General features: G+C 34.7%; 2 protein-coding genes across 2 annotated transcripts in view; one reads left to right on the plus strand and one right to left on the minus strand.

Annotated features, from left to right (window-relative positions):
- Positions 1 to 689: 689 nt before the first annotated feature.
- LOC127953847 (interferon alpha-17-like) lies at positions 690 to 1,806 on the plus strand. Its single transcript, XM_052553181.1, has 5 exons — positions 690 to 918; positions 1,016 to 1,102; positions 1,234 to 1,365; positions 1,450 to 1,551; positions 1,666 to 1,806. The coding sequence occupies exons 1-5, from the start codon at positions 793 to 795 to the stop codon at positions 1,759 to 1,761; spliced, it is 543 nt and encodes a 180-aa protein (XP_052409141.1). The 5' UTR covers positions 690 to 792; the 3' UTR covers positions 1,762 to 1,806.
- Positions 1,807 to 8,531: 6,725 nt separating this feature from the next.
- Positions 8,532 to 21,074, minus strand: part of hmox1a (heme oxygenase 1a) — a 76,456-nt gene continuing 63,913 nt past the window's right edge. Inside the window, exon 8 of the mRNA XM_052549876.1 lies at positions 8,532 to 8,543. The gene's annotated coding sequence lies outside the window, so the exon portion shown is untranslated. The remainder of the gene's footprint in view (positions 8,544 to 21,074) is intronic.

Here is a 21,074-nt window from a genome sequence, read left to right on the forward strand (position 1 = left end):
TATGAAAGAAAGAAAAAAACCAACCGTTCATTCATAAAAAGAGTTGGGACTTTCGAGTTTCGAGTTGCGAATGAAAAGTGAAAACACTGAGGACAGATCTTTACCAATGTTTAATCAGAGTCATGAAAATACTGTGGTTTATAGTAATTTATAGTTAAATCATTTAGACATTCAAGGCAAAAACGCTATCTTTTTATTATTATTATTATTATTGTTATTGTTATTATTGTTGTTATTATTTTGTTCTTGTGAGACTCGCAAACTTTCTCCCATTATTTTGCTACAGTTTTTGTTTATTTGACTCACAAGAAATATCTAAAGTAATCATATTTATTTCCAAAAAACGAATTAATTGACACTTGAGATTATTTAGATACAAGATTATTTAGGACAACATCGTACTCGATAGACGCATTATATAACAAATAACAAACGATCGAAACATGGCATTTATATTAAATAAATAAAACATAATCACACTTTTCCCTCAAAGCATTTCACAAAACGAAGATCGACAGGTTTCAGAAAATGAAATATATTGTTCAGAATTAAACGTCATGAACACTTTCTGGCTGAAAGTGAAAGAGAGGCGCAATGCCGTTTACAAAAAAAAAAAAAAAAGTCCTGATTTAATTTTCATTCATCATTCAGATTCAGATTCAGTATAAAACTGATAATTTTGGTCCATGTCTTCAGTAATATCAGGAGACCGAGTGCTATTTGACAGCTCTTTAGTTTTTGACTTTCAGCACTTTTTCTGATCTTTGTTTTTTCTTGTCTCACACATCTACAATGGCACTTTGGAAATGTATCGCTCTGCTGTGTCCGTTTCTGTTTTTCGCCCAAATTTGTTCAATGCCAACAAAATGCAAGCAGATGGATCTCGTGGAAACAACTCACAGTCTACTTGAGAATATGGTAAGTTATTTATTTATTTATCTTTGGTTGCTTTTCATTCCTTTACCTGTATACATATTAAACTATATCTTAACCTGTGTCGTGTCTTTTCTTACAGGGAGGGCTTTTTCCTCGTGAATGTTTAAAAGAAAATGTTAAAATAAGCTTCCCGACATCTGCACTGCAATCAAACGACTCCAATCAGGTGAACTAGCAACACATCAAGACTAGTCTTTCCATCATATTAGATTGAATACTAGGATACTTGCTAGAACCCAGAATGATGAAGGAGAGCGGGTATATAATGTTTTCTATGTTATATATGTTTCTTTGCAGAACATTGGTGTAGCAAAGGCAGGGTATAAAATCATGGAGCACATTGACTACCTGTTTGCTAACGACAGTCATCCAGAATCCTGGAACCAGAAGAAAGTGGAGGATTTCCAGAACATAGTTTATCGTTTATGTGTAAGGGAATCATATATTTTCATATAATTTCACAGAAGAATATATGAACATGCCTGTAATCTCACATTTCTCAACCATGTGTAGATTATGGGGAGAAAGCACGAGCGACCCGTGGATGATCTTCCCACAACAGGAGATGCTCTGAAAACCTACTTTGATAAACTGGCCTCTCTCCTCAGAAACAAGGTACCAGACCTCATTGTACAGCATGCGTAAAATATGGTTTACATATCACTGTAACAAAATATTGTCATTCAAGCCCATGGGTTATGAATAATTGCTTCTTTTCTCCTCTTTCAGGACTACAGTGTGTGCGCGTGGGAGGTGGTTCGAAAGGAGCTCCTGCTTGTTCTTAAACTCACGCTTAACCTGACGTCATTCTGTAAATTATTCTGAGTAGTTGGTCGTAGATTTATTTATTTATTTATTAAATGTATTTGATTATTTATTTATGTATTTATTTATCTGATTGATTAATTTGTGTAATTATGATTATGTAAGATGATTATACTGAACACTCAATAAAACTGAAGACACTGAAGAACTTATCTCTGAGTATAATTTACAAGATAAAACAGAGAAACAAATAGAGACATTATTAGCATAGCTGCTGTTCCAACCAAGTAAAATTAATTAGTTTAACCAAAGATAATGAATAATAATGCACATTTGATCAGATGCAACTACACTCACAATTTAAGATATACATTATTCGAATGCTTGGCGAAAGAGATTTATTTTTAATCTAGCTTTAAAAAGAGAGAGTGTGTCTGAACCCCCGAACATTATCAGGAAGGCTATTCCAGAGTTTGGGAACCAAATGCGAAAAAAGCTCTACCTCCTTTAGTGGACTTTGCTAAAGGAGGTAGAGCTTTTTTGCATTTGGCTCCCAAACTCTGGAATAGCCTTCCTAATAATGTGAAATGAGAGGGGTAAAAGAGTGACACTTCATCACAGAGAATGATGCAGCCTGCAGAAGAGCCGCATGGTTGTTGTCACCACTAACCTAAGAAAAATAAAATAATTTAATCTCTTCCAAGGCTCATATTTACAAAATAGAGACTTCAGGGAATCCATACTTTGGTCTCAAGAGACCAAGGAAATCTTTCGGATCCAAATGCATCCAACATGTTCTGGTCTTGCTGGAGGAGGAGTACAGTGAGAAGTGCTCAGTAGCCACAGTGACGTTCAGTGGTAGTAAAGCTTTTATATAGGGATGAATGAGTGCTGAAGGTGTGAGGAATTTGTGCTTTATCAATGCTGCCATGAATCCACTCACTATATGTGATGTAATACAAAAATCTGAAACAGAAGACGCCTGCTAAAACATTTTTTACCAAACAACTTACTGATGATTATTAAAAGGATTAGTTCAGGCAAAAATGAAAATTAAGCCATAAATTACTCACCCTGAATTCATCATAGGTGTATATGACTTTCTTCTTTCAGACAAATTTGGTTGGAGTTATTTTAAAAATTGTCTTTGATCTTTCAAGCCGTTTGATGCCACGGGGGTTTGCACTGCATTGGTCCATGAGAAGTAAATATAAAGTGCATCCATTGAAAAGGTGTCTCACACGGCTCTGGGGGGTGAACAAAGGTGAGAAGAGTGTCCTGGGACAGGTGAAGGAGTGAGTGGAAGCTGGTGAAGCTACTCAGGGACAGCAAAGAGGAAAGCAGGGAGAGAATGGTTAACAAATACATTACTTTTTTAGCCATTCTCGATCACATCTTTTTTTAAATGTCATATTGTCAATGAAACAACCTAATTTCTGTAGTTTGTTTTTGTTATGCAAGTAAAAAATGAAATAAGTTAATTATTCATTTTTGTAGAGTAATTTATTTGTAAATGAGCCGGAGTACTTTGAGTACTTGTTTTGCATATTCACGTGCAAATAAAAGAGAAGAAACAATGTACATTGTATTTTTTTTTCATGCAGCTTTTAATTCTTTCCAAAACTTTCTTCTATACATTTGGTTTTTTTTTGTCCTGTATATATATATATATATATATATATATATATATATATATATATATATATATATATATATTTTTTTTTTTTTACATATTTAAAAAAAATGCTATACATTACTGAAAGTTCTTTTTACAACTATTTACAAGCTTAGGTTTAATATCAGAAAAACATCCGTTTTAAGCCCAGCCCTGCCTCCATGTGTTCTGGGGACAGGAGGTGAATCTCTTGGTGAAAGCCCAGCACCTCCTCAGAGACTCGGAGGACAATGGTGGACAGTGGAACGAGGCACGTCAAACTCTCTGGAGACCACTCTGTATGATGTACCACTGACAGACAGAAGAGAAACACCAGGGTCTGGATTGTGGCACCCATTCACTTCTCAGAAGACCCAGCAGCACTGTCAGGGTCTCCCTGCTCAGCCCAAAACCATTAAACCCTGTCCAGCACTGGCACATTCAGCTTTATCCTGCAGTACAGGGGTCTGTTTAGAGTTATGACGATGTAATCAGCAGAAGAAATATTGACATACTTTAGTAAACTACATTTAGTAACTACCATATTGGGGGAAAACTACTAGTCAAATTTAAAACCTTAGTTAAAGGGATAGAGCACCCAAAAATGTAAATTCCAAACCTGGAACAACTTGAGGGTGAGTAAATGATTACAGAACTTTAATTTTTGGCTGAACTATTCGTTAAGTAAAAGTATTATCTTGCAAAATACCTAAGGTATTGAGAGTAAAAGTAAAGGTAAATGTATACAGTATTGTTCAGAAAATTTATCTATCTACAGAATTACATTTTGCATTAATATTTGCATTAATATCTTTTCTGTAACTTCTACTTGTATATACTATAGCATACATGACTTGAGACAAGCCTGTTAAAATAATTGATGCTTGTTTGCCTATACTACACAACTTCTAGTGCAATATAAATACACAGCAAAATGGATTTAGATCATGTAAGTTTATTAGTTCACAACAAACATTCAGGCTGTGTGTGATAACAGCAACATGTTGCGTTGTGAAACAAACAAATAACAAACAGAATTGCATTTATCCAATGTTTTTTTTTTTTTTTTTTTTTTTTTTACAGTAAATACACTCATATTACCTTAAATATTTAACAAATTCAGACCTGCCAACCTTGGACTTTTTCATTTTTGAGTACCATCAGCGTGGCGGGTGGTCAGGCGTGCAGGGGGATATGGGTTAATAAAAAAAAAAAAAAAAAAAAAAAACCAACACTTTCATTAAAACTCCACTACACCTCTGCACAGGGCTGGGCAATATGAGCAAAATTCATATCTACATATTTTTTGGCTGATTTGCGCTATACGGTAGCCTATATCTCTTGGTATTTTGGATTTGGATTAAAAAAATTGCCTACAGTGAATGTAGCATTACGTCCAAAAATTGGGTTAAAATAACATTACATTGTAACATTGCAATCTAAAAATAAAAAATAAAAAATAAAAAATAAAAATGTTTAAAGCAGAAGTTAAAGTTACTAAACTAAAAATGAAAATAAAATCACAGATTTATTGAGTAAAAAGGCCATTCTGATTAACCCCATTACACTTTACATTTAGTGCTTTTATACAAATACACTTCCTTGTAGGTTTACAATTCTACATGCGTCACATTTATTGTCAACTACAAATATTTCAACAAAACTGCGCTTGTTCTATATTAAATCTGTGGAGATAAGCGGAGAATCGCTAAAGCAGAAACTCATGCACTTCTGACAGCAAAATGGAAATTTTCCATTGTTTTGTTTTTTACATTTACAGATGGATAATATACCTGTGAAATGTACGTTATGCATTAAGGAAAACAGCACATTCCAAACACATTAAACAGTGCGTCTCTTTCAGCCTCACACGCAGCCTTTCTGTCAGAGAGAAGCAAGCACAAGCCGCATTGATTTGAAACTATAAACTATAGGCTACTAGGAGAGAAATAAAAAGCAGAAATTACTGAAATGCAAAACAAAAAAACCCCGCTATGATTGTTTGAACTCCACCTTTTTCTGTTGCTTGTTTTGAATACTGCGCGTGGAGTAGTGAGGTGTCACTAGATTTTTTGCGTAGTTTAGAGTGACAAATCGTACCAGCATGCTTTAAGGTGAAAATGTGTAGCAGGTACGCAAAATGCGTATAGGTTGGCAGGTCTGCAACATCATACAAACAGTGGTTGTCAACTTTTCTTTACAAAAATCTAAATAACTAAGGCAGCAGCACAATTTAGCAAAAACCTGTAGGGGACAGGGTTTGTCAACTGATCAAATGAACTTAAGAACTTAAGTTTTACTAAAAAATTACAAGCGGCCGAGTTTCCTTCCTGTTATGAAGATAAGAGTCACAACAGCATTATTGTGCTCGTCACATTTTGGGTGCCAAATTAAACAAAATAACCAGTGTTCTGTTCAAACAAACCTCTTCCAAACACTCAAGTTGTCACTACCATCAAGAGACATGAAAACACACAATATTGCTAATTTACACTAAACTGATGATTTTAACCTTGTCTGAGTCAAGAGAGCCAAATATAGTAATCTCTTCAGTTCCTAACTTGGTTGAAATTTAGCACAAAGTAAGGTAGAGAGTGCATCAACAATGATCATATCATGCACCTAATTGTATCTCCACATAGGCCTATTACAAATGACATTCCCACTCCTGACTGCAAACCGTCATGCTCTGAGTGATAAGCCTCTGCCTGAAGGAACAATTTAGCCAAAATTCTCTCACTTTTTGCTGAACTATCCCCTTTCAAGTCCGAAACACTGCACGATTTTCAGCTGTCCCAGACAAATGATTGGCATCGTGAAACAATCTTGGTGATTTCAGTGATCCTGGCTCCTAATCGGCCTATGATAGTTTTCTGACAAGTGTCAAATTCAGCATGATCATCGCAATGCATCGGGGTCATCATCGTACAGTCTACACACATCGTAGCCAAGTTTATTAGATCCATGTCACATAGTGTGACATGCAGTGCTCTTAGAGAAATAATGAAATCATGCAGTGTGTTTCGGGCTTAAGAGGTTCAAGAAAAACAGCATGAAATATCCATCAACATTGGTACAATCCATTGTGAGAAACCATTAGAAGTACTAGATACAATCATTAACTCCCTTGGGGAGAACTGACCAGCACAGAACATAATGGAAACAGATCAAAAGATATAAGGCCACAGTCACTAATAATTTTTTAGTGCATAAAGTTCACACAAAATTCTTGCCAGATTCATAATGAATATCAACCTCTCCTTGTTTTGTAGAGGTGCATTCTCATCTGAGAGCAAACAAAGTTAGTGCAAAAACTTTGCAAATTTAAAAAAAAAAAAAAAAAACAAATTATGCTATGGATGGATCATGATTTATGTATAAAAATATTTATGCACAGCTTTTAGACAATACTTAAAACAACAGTACCGGTCTAAAATCTAAGGACACTTCATTGGTATAGTGCTTCATTATGTTCAAGTTGGCCAGCTAAAGATCTAATGCATCCTTTCATGGACTTAAACCAACCAACTTAGGTCTGTTTGCGCACTACTGTCTTTGTCAGTTTGACAAAAAAGAAGATCATGGTGTCCAGAGGTTTGAGGTGACAACCAATGAGAAGCTTGCGCAAAGTGTAATCCCCTGAGTAGGCAGTAATGACAAAGTACCTTGGTTGTTACACATTACATTCTGGAAGTAGAAATCCATTCCATGTCAGTGTGGCGGTCAAGTGGACAAGTTGTACAGCAGGGCAGATGATTTAAGAGGAAGTATATCCATCTTCTCAGTATTTAAGCTTGGGTTTAAAACTAGGTCCAAGAACTCTGTTGTCTGGCTGGACAGCAGTTCATTCAAAATTATCATCTACATAGGAAAGAGGTGAAGAGGTCATGAGCAATAAGCATGTGTACCTTAACCTGATAACTGTCACTCACGTTTTTTAAGATAGACTTGAATGTGCATGATACAAACCTACATTTTTATAATTCATGACTGAAAACATTGTAACATGATTTTGATGTACCATTTACATGGTAATGCAATGACTGATTTTAAAATGGGTTTTGAAGGATGAATTTTGAGATTTTATGTTTTCAAGTTATATATAACTTCTGATGATTTCTAAAATGTGATAGAGAAAAAGGCAACGAGGAAGTCTTTTTTTTTAAACAAAGGTCAAAGCTCATTTTGTAATGTAGATTTCTGAGGGTGCACTCTTGTCATAAAGTGATCTATTACTTTTCCTACATAATTTTTAACAAAAAATATTGGTAAAATATATATTTGGGAGTCTTAAACTTTTCCAACGATATATAGTTTGTCAAGATTAGATTAAATTTGATTGTAATATAGTATAGTCAACGTAGGTGTCCCGTATACGGGACGGGTTGACATTTAACAGGTAAAAAACCATTCAAACCAAGAACGACAACTTTATTAGAATCCACACCAATAGAGATTTGTGATAGCTTGTCTCGCATGCGTATACACCGGTTTACAAACCTGTTGTCCAACACAGATATCATTTATTGGCATGGTTTTTCTCCAAATTAACTTGATAACATAGTCGAGTGTTTGAAGTTACTTTTTTTGTGACCTTCGTATATTGCTAACACAGTTAGCTGGATTTGATTGTTGATGATTTGGCATGATCTTGGATTGTTTGGTTCTTTGAAGCTCATTCTGGAGTTGTTTTCATAGCAGCCGGTCCATTTTTGTTTTGGTATGTAGGTAAAACAGGTATGTAGGTAATAGGGATGGGTCATGATGTCCTAACATTCGATTAGTTGAATTAATGATAGAATATCAAATAGGTTGTGCGATTATGGTCTAAAAACAATTCCCCATGTTTTTGGTGCTGATGTGGTGGTGATTTGTTCATGTTAGCAGAGGGTATAAGTATGTAGGGTATAACAATATAGACATGCATTTGGCAAATAACGGTTACTTTAGACGATGTCAAATAGGAGTTCTGTGTGGCTCATCAACACCCCCGACAGGGTAAGAGATGTGCTGAATCTGTATTAAGGAAGGCACGGAAAATGAATAACGCATTCTGCGGAGCCACTAAAGGCACATGATTAGATCACTAGCGGTGGCCTGTTACAATACTGTACATAAAAGTTCAAAAGTGTTGTCAAATGACCGGTACTTCAGTACCAAGTCGGTACTAAAAAAATGAAAATGTGATGGTAGCAGATTTCTTTAAGTACTGGTGGTACCGAGTACCCGGTCAACCTGGTTCTTGACGAATACAGCGCTATGATTTCCATGAAGCAGAAAACGAGGACGGAATCTCAAAATCCAGTCATGAAAATGAAACTAACATTTTAATATGAACTAGTGTTGTTTTAATATGAACATTTTAATATGTTCTGCGAGTCTCTGTGTATGAATGAATGGCAGAGACGTGTGGGTTTGTTTACTACATATACTGAAGCCTGAAGCTTGCAGTAATTTCAGCATCTGCCGTCTCAATGAGGACATAAATACATCAACAACATCACTAGAACCAGTCACTTCACAAGCATTTGACAGATTCATTTGATTAAAACCAAAGGAAATTTTAAAGAAAATCACACAATATTTCTTCCATGTTTTAATTTAAATAGCAAATACCCTTTATTTACCAAAAAAATTAAATGTTTAAATTTCATAAATTAAAAGAAATTAAAGTTGGGTGAAACTTGTTTACTGTTTTTCATAATTACTTGTAGAAAAACTTTAAACACAATTGTAAATAAGTACAAATAATGGCATTGGTTTTATTTTTAGTTATTAAAAAGTGTTTTTTTTTTTTTTTTATTAGAATATTTTTGTGTTTTGCTTTGGTAACGAGAATCGTGGATTTTCACTGGTATCGAAACAGAATAATGAAATTTTGGTTCCGTGACAACAATAGTGGTAAGTTCTGCCAAGTGCTACTCCAAGTGTTTTTTATCGCGAATATCGAAAGTAAAGCAAGCACGCATTCAAAAGTGATTTCAATGCCGCGCATATTAATAATGGCTCCCTGATGCACGCAATGTAATACAGTATAATTACCCAAAGATATTAATACGAGAGAAAGTGTTGAAATTAGGGCTGGGCGATATATCGAACGATATGATCATGCGCATCTGGTCAGTAAATCTAATTCCGTGATTACCACTAAATCACCATCACCTGCTTTCAAATAGAGCGACATTTAATAGACAGAGCCATAGATTACTGACAGGCTACGCAAGATCGCGTTCATTATCCCAGATGAATAGCCATCGATTCTACCCATCCCTCATTTATTACCTTTAGAGGTTCTTTTTTTTTTATGGAAATGTTCTAGCTTTATGAGCAGATGCTTTATGGTATTTGATAGACTTATATCCATTATGTTTATTACGTTAAATTGTTTCAGCGTGTTTCAATCATTATGGCTTGAGTTAAGATAGGTATCCCCTAATGAACTAAACAGTTTGCTATCAAAGATTGAAATCGTGAAAGTTGTCCTTCACTCTCGATTTATGGGTGTAGCCTATACGTGCGTGCATGTGTGACGATAATGAAAACTGAGATCCCACAGTGTGACATGATCATCATGTTCGTACAGTCTGACGAGCAACTATCATAAAGGACTATTAAAATGACGTGTGCATCCGGCTTCAGATGAGAAAGAAAACATCCGAAATGGTGGGGTATTCACAGGTTTCACAAGCACTGTCCTAGCGATAAATACACATTACCACAATTCTGCAAGCAAATAAAATCAGTTTGTATCTTACCTCAGCTCGGTGAAGGTAAACAGCTTGAGGATCTTCACCACGGACGGACAGAACTACGGCCACTAAAATGTGGAGAGGTTTCTTCCACTGAAAGTTTGATTTCTGATAAATACAGAGAAATTATTTTTGCCACGGTTAATAAAGAATAAGTTTCATATAAATTCATATTTTCTATTGATGCATGAGTATGCATTATAATATTAGTTAATATAATGTGTTTCAGACACACACCAGATTATAACATCAGTAATCGTCTTCAAGTGATAAACTGTAAGTGTTTCAGACACACAACAGATTATAACATCAGTAAATGTCTTCAAGTGATATACTGTAAGTGTTTCAGACACACACCAGATTATAACATTAGTAATCGTCTTCAAGTGATAAACTGTAAGTGTTTCAGACACACACCAGATTATAACATCAGTAATCGTCTTCAAGTGATATACTGTAAGTGTTTCAGACACACACCAGATTATAACATCAGTAATCGTCTTCAAGTGATAAACTGTAAGTGTTTCAGACACACACCAGATTATAACATCAGTAATCGTCTTCAAGTGATATACTGTAAGTGTTTCAGACACACACCAGATTATAACATCAGTAAATGTCTTCAAGTGATATACTGTAAGTGTTTCAGATACACACCAGATTATAACATCAGTAATCGTCTTCAAGTGATATACTGTAAGTGTTTCAGACACACACCAGATTATAACATCAGTAATCGTCTTCAAGTGATATACTGTAAGTGTTTCAGACACACACCAGATTATAACATCAGTAAATGTCTTCAAGTGATATACTGTAAGTGTTTCAGACACACACCAGATTATAACATCAGTAAATGTCTTCAAGTGATAAACTGTAAGTGTTTCAGACACACACCAGATTATAACATCAGTAAATGTCTTCAAGTGATATACTGTAAGTGTTTCAGACACACACCAGATTATAACATCAGTAATCGTCTTCAAGTGATAAACTAAGTGTTTCAGATACACACCAGATTATAACATCAGTAATCGTCTTCAAGTGATATACTGTAAGTGTTTCAGACACACACCAGATTATAACATCAGTAAATGTCTTCAAGTGATATACTGTAAGTGTTTCAGACACACACCAGATTATAACATCAGTAAATGTCTTCAAGTGATATACTGTAAGTGTTTCAGACACACACCAGATTATAACATCAGTAATCGTCTTCAAGTGATATACTGTAAGTGTTTCAGACACACACCAGATTATAACATCAGTAATCGTCTTCAAGTGATAAACTGTAAGTGTTTCAGACACACACCAGATTATAACATCAGTAATCGTCTTCAAGTGATAAACTGTAAGTGTTTCAGACACACACCAGATTATAACATCAGTAATCGTCTTCAAGTGATATACTGTAAGTGTTTCAGACACACACCAGATTATAACATCAGTAATCGTCTTCAAGTGATATACTGTAAGTGTTTCAGACACACACCAGATTATAACATCAGTAATCGTCTTCAAGTGATATACTGTAAGTGTTTCAGACACACACCAGATTATAACATCAGTAATCGTCTTCAAGTGATATACTGTAAGTGTTTCAGACACACACCAGATTATAACATCAGTAAATGTCTTCAAGTGATAAACTGTAAGTGTTTCAGACACACACCAGATTATAACATCAGTAAATGTCTTCAAGTGATAAACTGTAAGTGTTTCAGACACACATCAGATTATAACATCAGTAATCGTCTTCAAGTGATAAACTGTAAGTGTTTCAGACACACACCAGATTATAACATCAGTAATCGTCTTCAAGTGATAAACTGTAAGTGTTTCAGACACACACCAGATTATAACATCAGTAATCGTCTTCAAGTGATAAACTGTAAGTGTTTCAGACACACACCAGATTATAACATCAGTAATCGTCTTCAAGTGATAAACTGTAAGTGTTTCAGACACACACCAGATTATAACATCAGTAATCGTCTTCAAGTGATATACTGTAAGTGTTTCAGACACACACCAGATTATAACATCAGTAAATGTCTTCAAGTGATAAACTGTAAGTGTTTCAGACACACACCAGATTATAACATCAGTAATCGTCTTCAAGTGATATACTGTAAGTGTTTCAGACACACACCAGATTATAACATCAGTAAATGTCTTCAAGTGATAAACTGTAAGTGTTTCAGACACACATCAGATTATAACATCAGTAATCGTCTTCAAGTGATAAACTGTAAGTGTTTCAGACTCACACCAGATTATAACATCAGTAAATGTCTTCAAGTGATAAACTGTAAGTGTTTCAGACACACACCAGATTATAACATCAGTAAATGTCTTCAAGTGATAAACTGTAAGTGTTTCAGACACACATCAGATTATAACATCAGTAATCGTCTTCAAGTGATAAACTGTAAGTGTTTCAGACACACACCAGATTATAACATCAGTAAATGTCTTCAAGTGATAAACTGTAAGTGTTTCAGACACACACCAGATTATAACATCAGTAATCGTCTTCAAGTGATAAACTGTAAGTGTTTCAGACTCACACCAGATTATAACATCAGTAAATGTCTTCAAGTGATAAACTGTAAGTGTTTCAGATACACACCAGATTATAACATCAGTAAATGTCTTCAAGTGATATACTGTAAGTGTTTCAGACACACACCAGATTATAACATCAGTAATCGTCTTCAAGTGATAAACTGTAAGTGTTTCAGACTCACACCAGATTATAACATCAGTAAATGTCTTCAAGTGATATACTGTAAGTGTTTCAGATACACACCAGATTATAACATCAGTAAATGTCTTCAAGTGATATACTGTAAGTGTTTCAGACACACACCAGATTATAACATTAGTAATCGTCTTCAAGTGATAAACTGTAAGTGTTTCAGATACACACCAGGTTGATCAGGTCCACAGCAGCGCAGGAGTCTCCAGACTCTTCTCAGAGGCCTCCACACACACTCAAATATCACACCTGCCACAAGATCACATCAGATTCACGATCACTGCGTGAACGAGCACTTCTCAGTGCTAAACATGTTTAAAATGCGATCAAACTAGACACTGACTAGCTTACAATCACTTCTGTTTAACCGAAAGCATCAGAAAAGCGTCGTGTAATTTCTGGCGCAGCTAACTCGAGACGTTTGTTCGCTAATGTCCACAGATTACTTATATTTCGATGTTATTCTGTATTTAACACCGTGAGTCTCCACCATCAGCACCGAGATCTTTATAATGAATGATAACTTGATTAATTTCACCCGAGTTACATTAAATTAATCCCGGAGAGTCTCGTCGAGGTAGGAAACAGGTTCAGCGCGCGCCGCTACACACATCCGAGCGGTTTAAAAACACACCGAAGTCAAATAGTTTAATAATAAAAGTGTTCATCACCTCTGGAGCCGCTTCCCGTGCTGGAGTTTGGTGTAGCCATCAGTGTGTTCATGTATCCGTCAAAAACTTTGTTCACACTGGTGAAAACTACACGAATCCTTCTCGCGGCAAACTTGAAATTCAGAAACCGGGTTTATGACGTCAGGCGTGTTGACATGCGCGTCTCTTTATGAAATCAAACTACACTCTGCATCGAGTCGTTATCAATGTTACCATATCATATTTCCGCTTTAGTTTCCTGCGTTTTTATCTCTTAACAGTCCCGATCCATACCCCATTGATATGAATGTTCTCCGTTTTTTATTTCTAGGTGCACGCGCGGTTTATTTAAGGTACATGGCAACCCCGAGGCGCGTTACACTGGGTGACAGCCGTCGTGCACGAGTACTGACGACACACACCGCGAGGATGTGTTTTTATTGGCTAACAGAAAGCAGCACGCTTCCGCAACCCGTCCAGTTACTGTTGAGGCGGCAAAAAATAAATAAATAAAAATAAACCAAGCCATGTGCAGTTACAGTGTAAAATGCCATTCATTCATTAAAATGGGCAATTTAATATGCGTTTAAAATGTGTTTAAAAACGTATATTATGTCTTTTTTTTTCGTTTTTAAATCTGCTGCAAATTGGAAAAAAAAGTAATTTTTTAAATCAATTAAATGTTTCATAAAAAATATATTATCTTACTTGTCTAACTTAATAAACATAATAATGGAAAACACATTCACTAGGTTATTTTAAAGAAATGCTTACCTTTCAAAATCCTCCTCACTTAAACTCTGCTCTCTGTTGCATGAAGGAAATGAATGAGCTTCACTATTTCTTTTTCTTTTTTCTTTTGGCAAATCGCCTTCCTGTTTAAATCGCTTTAATCGACGACATCTTTTCGTGGGTGTTGGAACCAGTATCTCCATTATACTGATTAAATATCAGTTGATTTAATAATTCCTGAAGAGAGAGATGAACACGCTGCTGAGAAGCGACTCTTTTCCCGCGCGTTTCTTCTTCTTTGGTCTCTTTTCGGTTGAAAGGACACAGCATCGCCACCAAGAGGTGAAGGACAGCTGTTTATCGACTGAACAGCATCGAGGATAAAAGAAACTAAATCTGATACAAGTCTAGAATAAATGTTAAACACCCATAAATGGATCTGTAGGAAAACAGCAAGTGAATATAAACAGGGGTTATAGGAGCCTAATTTGGTCTGGTTTAATTAATTGCTTTTCAAACAAACTTTAAAAGGCAGGATCAATTAAATAGAACTTGCTCAAACTTGAATCACATCAGTGCTAAAATGTGAAAATGAGTCTCATTCATTACATTAATTGTGATTTTGCAGAAGTGTCACAGTAGTTTATGTCTGCAGAAGGCTGCAGGTCTCTCTCAGATTTTGTAATCCCAAACTCTACGGTTATATGGCTTATGTTGGGGGATATGATCAAATATTTTAAATTAAAGATATTTTAAAATCTATAACGTTTATTACAATACAAAAATAAGTAATCACTGAAAGTGCATTGTAGTCATAAGTTTACATTAAAATCTAACTGCAAAATATAAAGAGATATCGTACAAATTGCATTTAATCTTTTACATTCAGGGCAGCCCCATTAAATTTTTTTACTTCACAAAATAGTAGTTGATTAAAAAAAAAAAGAGAAGACTGTCTGATGATCCATGACTGTTTTTATGTTTTATGTTAATTGTTCACAAGTGTCTATTTTTCTTAAATTACTCACTTTTTTTAGAGATCTGAGGTCCTGCTCAGTCTTTGACCAGAATCTCCCAGATATTTGAACTCTATATCCAGCAGCGACACAATGATTTGAGAACTGATGTGAAAACAGTTTCAATAACGAAATAAAAATGTAAGATTTTCAACAGTATAATTTAAATAAGCTCATAAATTGTTTTGTTTCGGGACTAGACATCTGTTTTGTAAAATATTTTATTCAGGACAGCATGGAACAAAAATGTATGATGTACAGGTTCCCTTTTATTTAGTAACTGTATATACACACTAATACATCAAATAAAAACATGTTTATATTTTATCATTCAGCTTTTTATTTTTGTTCAAAAGATTCAGGCCTTGATTGAAATCAGCTGATACTCTATGAGACAATAGATGCCTTACGCCAACTTCATACATACATGCATCTCTTGGATCAGATAAACATACTCCTATTTCATTAAATATTTGGCAACTTCATATGAGACAACATTTACTGGCCCAGCTAACCAATCACAGCACATTTCATAAGGAGCTTGAGCTATAGTAATTTTGCTTTATGTAACCAAATCAAGTGGAAATAAGGCAAGGCAAGTTTATTTATATAGCACATTTCATACACAATGGTAATTCAAAGTGCTTAAAATAAACAAGTAAATTAATCATGAAAAAATAAAAAAATAAAAACAAGCAATTTTAAACTTTGGAAATTATTTAAAAATGGAATTAATTTAAAACAGTTAAAAATAGAAAATGATTTTACATAACATACAGCGAATACGTAAAAATAGGGTGCAATCAGTTCGGACATCGCACAGTGCTCATTCAATAAATTCAGAGTTAAACAGATGAGTTTTGAGTCTAGATTTAAATGTGACCAATACTTTAGCACATCTGATCTGTTCTGGAAGCTGATTCCAACCTCGGGCGGCATAGTAACTAAAGGCATAGTAAAAATAAGTCATAATCCTGAATTTTTGGTAAACTTGTTCTACAAAACAGCGCCCCGTTCAAGTACAGACCCTAAAACTAAATCAAGACTTTGTAGAAGAGCATAATAGGACCCCTTTAAAGGTGCCATAGAATGCAAAAATCTGAAAATTTGAACATTTGTGTGGCCACGGTGTGTGGAAACAACTAGTCTATAATGGTATTATGGTATATTTAGCATATACACAGCCCTGAGTGAGAAGCTGCGGTCCACCATTACTGTTCTCTTGCTGTAGCTGCTGGAGGTACAATGTCAGCGCCAAAGAGCCATTAAAAGTGTGTTGTGTTGGGATGCACCAACGAACATGGGAGTCTCCATAGACCGCTGAGGACACGGTGGTTCACTTTCATTTTCGATGGAAGTGTTCTAGAAAAATAATGGCTCATACCCTAAAAGTGGCATTTTCAAGAAGCTATAAAAAATGATCTGTTGGGTATTTTAAGATAAAACTTCACATACACACTCTGGGGACATCAGAGAACAGTTTTAAAATATTGTTTCAGTGCATTTTTTGGCACCTTTAAGACTTTTGATTTAAATAGTGGGTCCAAAGGGGTTTGGAAAGTGCTTTTTAAAAAAAAAAAAAAAAAAAATATAGCTGCAAGCAGCGATGGCGGGCTCAAGCCGTCAGTGCAACGCCACCCCGGTGGCATCGGGAAAACTGTGCCCAGCGGGCATAAGCATTTACATTAACCCTCTGGCAATCAAATTTTAAGGGATATGGCAGTTAAAGGGTTAATCCGACACGTCTAGACTTTGAAATCACATACACAGAACAATATATATAACTTTAGTAACACTTTATTTTAATATATATAAAAAATTTATAAGTTGTGCATCGTAGCTGACACCTAAATGAACACATTACAATTGGTTTATGACTGCAAGTCTTTCTCCTCAAATGCTATTGAGCTTCAAATTTGCTTTTGAGCCCATGTGAAAAAGTAGCATAATTTATATATGACTTTTAATAAATATCAAACATTCAATTTAATGGTGCATTATAGCTGTCACCTAGATGAACAATTACAGTTGTTTTTATGACTGTAAGTCATTCTCTTCAAATGCTACTGATGTTAGAAAAGTGTATAACAATATTACATGTAACTTTAGAGACGGTCCCTAAATTTGAGACTCTCGAATGTCCAATGTCAAGCCAACTTTATGCCTGTTTTTGTTTTGTTTTTTACTTTATTTTTCTTTTCTCTGTGCCGGATTGCTGATGTCTTTTACCCGGGCATAGATGTCCATCCATCAATTACGAACATTCATCCGCAAATGTCCGAGCGGTCGCGAGCGCGGATGGGAGAATGGCGCATGTTTTATTTTTTTTGAGCTACTGGGATGGTGCCCCCTCTGGGAGTTGGTGCCCTACGAAGACTGCGTATTCTGCATATAGGGAGCGGCGGTACTATCTGGAAGATATATTCCTCAAACCGTCGTACAAGAGGAGGTGATGCTAGTACTTCAAGCATCTCTCAAAACCTATCTGTTCATAAAGCCTATATATAAAGTCTTAATATAGTATTCCACAATATGTTGTGCTATTCTAATATTATTGTGGTTTTTTATTGACATTGTTATTTGCTGTTATTTTTTGTTTTAATATTGTTACTGTTGTTACTTGTTGTACGGTGACCTTGAGTGGTTTGAAAGGCGCCTTAAATAAAATGCATCATTATTATTATTATTATTATTATTATTATTATTATTATTATTATTAGCTGTACACTTGATAAAAAAAAATTAAATATAAACTTATGCAATTGTATATATATGTATATGTAGTGTACAGTTTTCTTTTATTGCATCTTGAAATAAATGTTTCTGAGTTCTGTGTTTGTTTATTTTTTTTTATTTTTATTTTTTTATTTTTTTTTAGGAAGATTACAGCCTTTAAGCTCCTCAAAATAAATGTGCATATAAACCATGAACAATTTAATTATAGCTGTATTTATAAAATGCTTACTAATGACTATTAATTTTGGGAGAAGGCTATATAAAGCAGCAACAGTTGATGTTGAGGCCTAAGATATTTCTTAAGCTGTAATGATGAAAAAACAACAACAACACAAAATTGCTTTTTTTCTGCTGGTGATTAAAGAGATGATTAAGTCTCCCTCCCTCTCTCTCTCTCTCTCTCTCTCTCTCTCTCTCTGACACCAAGCCCATCCCCTCTCCCACACATTCACACAAACTCAGCACACACACTTAACACACACACACTTAACACACAAACACACACACACACACACATTACCCACAGTGACAGAGGGACAGAGTGACATCAGATGTATTGTAGTTTTTTTAATTTTATATCATCCATATAGTGTTGTATAGTCATGAAACTATGCATATTTCCTCAGCATGACTTCTATGTGTACATTTTGTTGAAGTGTTTAGAAGCTGCACTTAAAAAAATAAAAGACATTTACTGGTTCCTTTTTTACTGTTATTTCAAAAAATCACCATGACAAAACCATTCAAGCTATCCAAAATTCATTCACCTGTTCTGTAAGATAAATTCTATAAACAGTGGTAAAAGAGGATGTGGTGCTGATCCTTCAAGAGTCACTCCAAACTTATCTGTCCATAAAGCCTATAAATATTATTCTTAATACACAGTATTTCACAATACTTCAGCATATTATTCTAATTAAGTGAGGGTAATTTTATCAGTAAAATACATATTATTTTTCTTTGAAAGATTTCTATAAATGATTTAAATCATACTTGTTTCTACAATAATTATTTAAAAGTAATCATATAGCGCCATCTGGTGGCCATTATTGGTACTAAGAATTGCAAGCTTGATTTATATGTTATGATAGTTTTAATTTTAAGCTGGCTCTTGAAAATGATAAAGCTATGAAACTTACTGTGCTTCTTTCAAATGATGACTTCTACGTATATAAAAAATTATGAAGAGTTGGAATAAAGAATGTTAAAAATAGTAAAATAACTATTGTATTTTTTTATGTTACTTTAATAAATCGCTATGGCCACACCATTTAAGGTATCCTAAACCCATTCGCAATTTAACATCTTCAGTATATTGGCATCATGTTGAAAAAGTTTGGTGTGAACTACTTGTGTCTTCTTGGAGGAGTATGATTCATTTACAGGCTGATTTGATCATAAATCCACAATAAAATTTCTGAGTTCTGTATCAATCTGTGTTGTTGTTTGTTTATTTTCATTTTTTTATTTTTCATAGGAAGATAACTGACCCTTTACTCTCCTTTTTAATAAATGTGCTTATAAACCAAGATCAAGCTATTTATAGCTGTATTTATAAGCTGCTTATTAATGACTATTTAAGTTGGGACAAGACTTTATAAAGCATGAACTGACTATTTACTAATGAGTGCAGTTATTATAAAGTGTTACCAATGCATTCACTAATGTTAACAAATTAGACATTATTTTACAGTGTTATAAAATCCTTTAATGACTTATAAGCATTTGTGAAAGTTCTGCTTGCATTACAGCTTAGTCTTCATCTGTGAGCTGAACAGTTTTACTGTTACATCCATGAGATTATGTAAATTAAGATAAATGTCATGTCACAGGATGGAATAGGTCGGTATCAAATGACATTGAAATTATTATTTGCAGCACAAATAAGTATTTTTAGAATTTTGTTTTTAATTCCTGAAACTGTCAGAAAAGGATAAGGCCTAAGAGATTTCTTAAGCTGTAATGAAAACAGCAATGTTAGCAAAAGCAACAAAAAATAACAATTTAAAATACATTTTTTTTTCTGGTGATTAAAGAGATGATTAAGTCTCTTTCTCTCTCTCATTGTGTCTGCCACTCAGCTCATGCCCATCCCCCACTCACAGACACACACACTCTCAGTCAGCACACATACATTCCTCAAACAGAGGGACAGAGTGAGTTGAGATGTCTGACAGTTTTTTAATTTTCTTTTAATCATACAGTGTTGTAAAGTCATGAAACTATGCATATGTCCTCAGAATGATTTGATCTCTGTATGAATTTTTTTTTTAAGTGTTTGGAAGCTGCAATTTAAAAATACAAGACAATTAATGATTCCCTTTTTACTGTCATTTAAAAAAATCACCACGACAAAACTGTTCAAGCTATCCAAAATCCGCTCGCAATTTAAGTTCCTCAATGTTTTTTCCACATGTAGACAAAGTTTGGTGAGTATAGTGAACATTTCCTGTGAGGAGTATGCATTAAATCAGAGCTCAATTTAAATATTCAAATCAAAATAGCCGACTTCCTGTTGGTCGTAGCTGATGACTGTGAATTAGAAAGTTGTCCGTCTTGAGAAGAACAATTTATGTACCAAGTTTGGAGTCTGTAGCTAAAACTAACCCCCCCACTTTTGACAAAAGGTGGCGCTATAGAGTGCCTCCTTCACGCCCTTTTAAAAGCTTTTGCCATTGTCTAGCTATCACTAATACTGATATGTGTTTTGAGTTTCATGTAAATCTGAGCTTGTTGTCTGCCTCAAACTCACCATAACAGAACATTCAAGTTTGACACGTTGCCATGGCAACACTATATCAGATATCAATATCCCCACAACAGATTTACATCGGCCGTGTTTTGTCATTATTCTGATGAAGTTTTAAGTAAATAGAGTAAAAATAAGATGCTGAATTCAAAGCATTTTGAAAATGACACACTTCCTGCTGCCAGTTGGTGGCGCTATAATGTTGACTCTTAATAGTCACATATATACGATCGGTATCATACAACAAACAAACCAAGGAAGTTTGATCAAATTCAGGAAAGGTATGTGGATGTTATTAGACATTTCCTGTTTCTTATTTCTAG

The sequence above is a fragment of the Carassius gibelio genome, chromosome B3, assembly GCF_023724105.1.
Source record: "Carassius gibelio isolate Cgi1373 ecotype wild population from Czech Republic chromosome B3, carGib1.2-hapl.c, whole genome shotgun sequence".
NCBI classification, from domain to species: domain Eukaryota; kingdom Metazoa; phylum Chordata; class Actinopteri; order Cypriniformes; family Cyprinidae; genus Carassius; species Carassius gibelio.